The sequence below is a fragment of the Vipera berus genome (genome assembly GCF_964194415.1).
Source record: "Vipera berus genome assembly, chromosome: 2".
Classification (NCBI taxonomy): Eukaryota; Metazoa; Chordata; class Lepidosauria; order Squamata; family Viperidae; genus Vipera; species Vipera berus.
This window is the reverse complement of record NC_138203.1, coordinates 216,275,529-216,281,544: the sequence shown is the minus strand read 5'-3', so window position 1 is coordinate 216,281,544 and position 6,016 is coordinate 216,275,529. Positions and strand designations below refer to the sequence as shown.

Sequence of the window (6,016 nt, the reverse complement as noted above, 5' to 3'; positions counted from 1 at the left end):
ACATCTTCCTTGAAATATTCCCTGTTGGAAGGAGTATCCTGAAGCAGTGGATAAAAATGTCCAGAAGATGACAATCCAGAAATCTATGGGAGCATAAAAATAACATGAAATAAGTAGTCTAAGTTAGTGACTGGTCCAAAGATATCATTTTAAAAAAGAAAGGTTTTGTGTATGTCCATAACACTAAGCCCATACTTAGAATCTTATGTCACATAAAGATATAGAATGCTCAACTCTGCTTAGCATTAAATACAGGTTATGATATTGTTCACACATTGTCAAATCCTTTTGTTATTTAACTATTCCAAAATCAGGCCATATAGAATATAATTAAACAAAATCCTAATACCTGTTCTCCTAGGACTTCTTTACAAATATTTTCCTGAATACACTGAGCATCAAACCAGTCGTTTGGGGGATTAGACGAAAGATCCATTTTGGTCACCAGCTCCTGCCTTGCAAAACAGAACAGATTGATCATACTAAGCTAGGCAGCAAATGCATTAAATAACTTTAGTGCCTAAACTGGGAAAAAGCAATCTGGAGTTGTCTTTCTTAACAGTCAGTTTAGACCTCCAAAAAGAGCTGTCTAGTTTTGGCTGACAATTCATTTAGAGCCCAGAGAGAGAAGAAGGTGACCCAATCACTTTGGACTGTTGCCCCAGCCAAATTGCCATGTGACTCTTCAAAACATTTTTAGGGAATTCAATCTTCAAACCACAAAATGTTCCATACTCCTATCTTAAAATGTAATAATAAAATCCACTGGAAAAATGGAACAGTAGTAGTTGAATACGTCAGCCTAAACACTTCCACCTTCTGCCACAGAATGGTAGGCAATATATAGGCAACCCATGGAAATTAATGGAATGAAAATATAAAATGGTGTTTTACTCACTTCTTCCTTCTTTCCTTATATTTGTGATCCTTCTCATTTTCCACCTCAACATAGTGCAAAATACTCCCAGCCTCTGATGGGCACCAGAACCATTTACTCTCACTGAAGAGCATGACAACTCTGTTGACAATTAACTCTGTCTCCATGGTGATAAGGAATACCAAGGAGAATGCATATAGACTGGAGACTAGGCCTGCAATTCCTGAATAGTGTGGGAGCGTTACTTTATAAGTGGGTCACCAGGCTGCTGGCAGTAAATATTACACAATAACAGTGGCTATTTACAATGCAGAATTATGATTAAAAGTAAACCTGCCAAATGATGAATTTTACTAGTAAGTTTCTGATAGCAAAATATCTGACCAGAGAACTATATGGTTGGGTGTGTCTTAATTTACTTTTAAATTTTTCTGCTCAAATCAAATAAGCAAAACTAGAAATCTGAGGGTCTTTCTGGACTCACAGCTTCTACTTGATGAACCAGTGTTAGCTGTGGCCAGAAAGATTTTTGCAAAACTCCATCTGGTGTTCCCCTTATACTGTTTCCTAGATTGGGAGGCCCTTCAGTCATTTATACTCATGTCACCTTGTGATCACCTTGTGACTTCTGCAACATGCTCTATATGAGGCTACCCTTGAAAACCACCTAAAAACTCCAATTGGTTTAGAATAGGGGTCCCCAACCTACGGGGTGCGGCCTGGGACCGGGCTGTGGGCTCTTGACCAGTGGGCCACTGAAATGGCTGGCCGGTGTGTACACGCATGGGTGTGCATTCCCCTCGCACTAGCGCCTGCAGCCCTGTTTGGGCCCATGCGCATGCGCAAACAGGGCTGCTAATGCAAGGTGGGTGTACGTGGCCCATTTGCGCATGTCCAAACAGGGCCGCTAGCACCAGGGTGGTGTGTGCAGCCCATTTGCGCATGCGCGAACGGGGTCAATAGCTCCAGGCGGGTTGCACAGCCTGTTTGTGCATGTGTGAACAGGGCCGCTAGTTGCCATGGGGGAGTGCACAGCCATTCACACATGCGCAGTGCCAGTGCAAGCTGCATGCGCTAACAGGGCCGCTAGTGCTGCACCTGTGTGCATGGCCCTGTTCACGTGCACACACAAATTTGAGAGGTGCTCTCCTTCCCTCCAGGCCATGGGCCTGGAAGGGTTAGAGACCTCTGGTCTAGAATGAAGCATGCCTCCATATGCCCATATAACATATCTGCTTTGCAAGCTGCACTATTTGCTAGTTTGCATCTGGGTTTCATTCAAGGTGCTGGTTGTCACATGTACTTAAAAGGCATAGAGCTGGTTATTTGACAGACTGCGTGCCTCCCATAGTATCTACTTCACCAATTCAATTATGATGCCCCCTGGAACAATGGTTCCCAAGAACAGGATGGCCCCCAATCTGGTGTTGTTTAGAAGAGCCTGAAGAACTTTTCAGCCAGGCCTTTGGTGAAGGGGAGTAACATTGCTTGCTTCATTGCATTTGCCATCATTTAGCTTTAATTGTAATTTTTGGTTTTGTTGTTTATTTGTTTTATTTGATTATTGTGAGTCACTCAGATTTGTTGGGAGTTGGGCAGCATATTTTTTTAATGAAAAGTTTTAAAATACATTTTTAAAACATATACCCCATCCACCCCACCCCTCTCCCCATCCCTCCCATCCCAACACACACACCCGACTTCCCAGAGCCGAATACAGGGTATTACATCATACAATCTTACTCTAAAATAATCTAATTACTCTAAAATAATCTAATTACAGCATTTTTATTATTAGAAATACTTCCCTCTCATGTCCAGGTGGATCCCAACCATGAAGTGCCCTTCGCCAAAGCTTAATCTGCATGTCCCATGAGCGACGACTGTACTTCTTATATTTATTTGGAGTACAGGGATGAATACCTGATTGGCGAGCCATCCTGGAATGAAGCGTGAGAAATTAAAAGGCACCACAAGGCCTCCCAAAGAAGGAGCACAGAGAGAACTGTTAAAGCAAATCTTTCAAGGGTCTTTACCTCAAGACCGCATTCTAAAATGAACAGACCAAATACCAGGACTTTGAAAGGAACTGCTAGTGATGGCCATAGTAGAAGCCCACCCACACTACTGCTATGTAGAGGTCTAATAAAAACCAAGAGAGAAATAACAGTTACTGCTTACCTGGGAACTTGTTGGACAAAGCGCTGGTAACCAATGGTATTTTTCCCATAATCTATCTGCTTTTGCCTTCTTCGCAAGACAGCCTCATCTGTCTCTATATAAGTTCTACAAATGGAAAGAAAAATGCTAGAGACAGAAGCGTATATTAATATCATAATAAACTATAGAAATACCTATTATGAAACTTACCCAGATCCCGGACTGGATTTTCTTACCCAATCTGACCTTGTACCTACCCCCACACTCACCATCTTCACTCCAGGTGAGAAAACGTGAAATGATGACCTATTTGAAGAAAAGAAAAGGTTTGATTACTGAACATGGAGAATATATTAAAGACACAATATATTTGTATCTTAACTTTCCAACTGTGAAGTCACTATTTTGCAAATAGTCCCAGAGTAAAAGAATTGAGACTTTTGCAGAATTTGATAAAAATGTAACTAAAATATTTCTACCGATTAGAGATAAAGAATATCATGGTAAGAGCTCTCTCAATGTGTAATCTTTTTCCCTGGAAAAAGAACTTTATCTTTTTAGCCTCCATGACTACATATTAAGATGCATTCTTATAACTAATGTTGGATTCAGGGACTGAATCTTTGCTGCATACCAGCCTCCAGATCCTTTTCATTACAATTTTTTGAAAAGTAATCCTTAGGAAAGAAAGCTTAGCAGATTCAAGAAAGATATCTGCACTACACACCTGCTTGAGGAAGGAAAGAAGAAAGCAGGTTCTACCCAAAGTGGTGGCTCTCTCAAGAACAGATTTTAATATATAGATAGTTCTCGACTTACAACAGTTCATTTAATGACCCTTTAAAGTTACAACCACACTGAAAAAAGTGAATTTTGACAGTTTTTCACGCTTATGACCATTGCAGCATCCCTGTGGTCATGTGATCAAAATTCAGATGCTTGGCAACAGACATGTATTTATGATGGTTGCAATGTCCCAGGGTCATGTGATCAGCTTTTGTGAGCTTCTGACAAGCAAAATCAACAGCGAATCCAGATTCACATGGATAAAACTCATTTAATAACTGCCTTGCTCAGCAATGGAAATTTTGGGTTCAATTGTGGTCATAAGTCAAGGACTACCTGCATGCCTACCCAGAGTATATCTTTGACCATCCCCAGGTACAGAGTTGCAACTTGCCGTGAGAGGGCGGGGGTGACCTGTTTACTGGGGCACCCAGCTAAGTGGCAGTGCAGCTGGGTGTGGATCCAGATATTTTCTTTTCCGGCCTTCGACCCTCCTATGGACTTGATCATCTCCAGGACTACCTATTCTGGACTTGCTGGACTAACATGCGACAATATACTAGCACGGACTTGCTCGCCCTCAGGGGTGCCCCCCTCGCCTGGGTGCGACCCGCCTCTTTAAATTCTAACCTCGATGAAGGGCCCGAGTTTTGGGTCTCTGAGAGATGGCTGGGCAGGGGTAGGGGCCGTCAACATAAATGTAATAAGAGGCCCCTGATTTTGTTTTTATCAAAAATTTTTACGGGGTTGGGGAGGGGGGTGGGAGATAGGGGTTGTCTGGCTTTGGGGGGCGGCCAATCAACCATAGTTCAGGTCAGACTTGGGTCTGACCGCGCGGGGGGAGAACGAGGGGTCGTTGTCTCCGGGGCTCATGAGCGGGTCGTGGGATTACCAATTCCCACGACGGGGAATGGCAGCAGGCGGATAGACAGGGGGCCATATCGTTACCGGGAGCGCCGTCTCCGCTATTTGCAAGCGGTGGGGCGCTCCGACCCTCTGCTTCTTTCCCGAGGTTCAGGGAGCGATGATGTGCAGCCTCCTGAGCTCCGGCTGGTGTACCTGAATGCCAGGTCCGTGGTTAACAAGGCTCCCCTTATTAGGGATTTAGTTGAGGGTGAGCATGCGGACCTGGCTTGCATCACGGAGACTTGGTTGGGCCCAGAGGGTGGGGTCCCTTTGGTTGATCTTTGCCCACCAGGCTTCCGGGTGCTACACCAGCCTCGAGCTCAGGGTAGGGGTGGGGGTGTGGCGGTGATCGTTAGGGAGACCTTATGTCCGCGGGAGACCACCGTTCCTCAGATAGTCGGGTGTGAGTCTCTCTTCATGAGATTTGGCTCTGGGGCGCAGTTGGGCTTGCTGCTCGTGTACATTTCGCCTAGTCGCGTAGCGGCAGCCCTGCCCGAGCTGCTCGATGTCCTCTCAGGGTTGGTGGTTGAGTTCCCCAAACTTATAGTTTTGGGAGACGTCAACCTACCATCCCTGGGAGGTTCATCTGAGCTTGCTCGGGAGTTCATGGCTTCCATGACGGCCATGGACCTGACGCAGGTAATTTCTGAGCCAACTCATGAGGGAGGCCACACCCTTGACCTGATTTTCTTATCTGGACGGTGGTTGGATGATCTTGGTGGGGGCTTTCCATTTATTATGCCCCTGTCATGGACCGATCATCACCTCCTGCGGCTGGTCTTCCATTTTGCCACCCCCCGCCGTGGAGGTACGGAGCCAACTAGATGGTACCGCCCCAGACGCCTAATGGATCCTGAGAGATTCCAAGCGGCGCTGGGGTCTCCACCTGCCTCCATTGCTCACAGCTCGGCGGATGCCTTAGTGGAAGCCTGGGAAAGGGCAGCCACTGAGGCACTCGACCGGGTTGTACCCTTGCGGCCCCTGACCCGGCGCAGATCCCAGCGAGCTCCATGGTTCTCCGCGGAGCTCCGGGAGATGAAGCGTCGGAAACGGGGCCTAGAGAGCTGCTGGAGGTCCAGCCGATCTGAACCCGACCGATTGCGGTTAAGAACCTACATTAGGTCTTATCTCGCTGCGATGAGGGAGGCGAGGTGTAATTACTTCTCCACCCTCATCGCGTCCGCAGATAATCGCCCGGCCGCCTTGTTTAGGGTGACTCGCTCCCTTCTTAATCAGGAGGTGAGGGAGGATCCCTTGCAGGGTCGTGCCGAGGAGTTTGGTCAACAT

At 46.1% G+C, this 6,016-nt stretch overlaps 1 protein-coding gene across 2 annotated transcripts in view; it reads right to left on the bottom strand.

Moving 5' to 3' along the window:
• Positions 1–2,613: 2,613 nt before the first annotated feature.
• Positions 2,614–6,016, bottom strand: part of LOC308663352 (oocyte-specific histone RNA stem-loop-binding protein 2-like) — a 32,954-nt gene continuing 29,551 nt past the window's right edge. The window contains exons 2-4 of one of the 2 annotated variants that reach the window (XM_081319694.1): positions 3,248–3,343; positions 3,059–3,163; positions 2,614–2,817 (exon numbers count right to left, since the gene is read on the bottom strand). In XM_081319694.1, coding sequence (XP_081175820.1) covers positions 2,655–2,817; positions 3,059–3,163; positions 3,248–3,343 — 364 coding nt within the window. In that variant the 3' untranslated portion in view covers positions 2,614–2,654. Of the gene's footprint in view, positions 2,818–3,058; positions 3,164–3,247; positions 3,344–6,016 lie in introns of those variants that run through there. The other variant, XR_014025375.1, reaches the window with a different exon arrangement.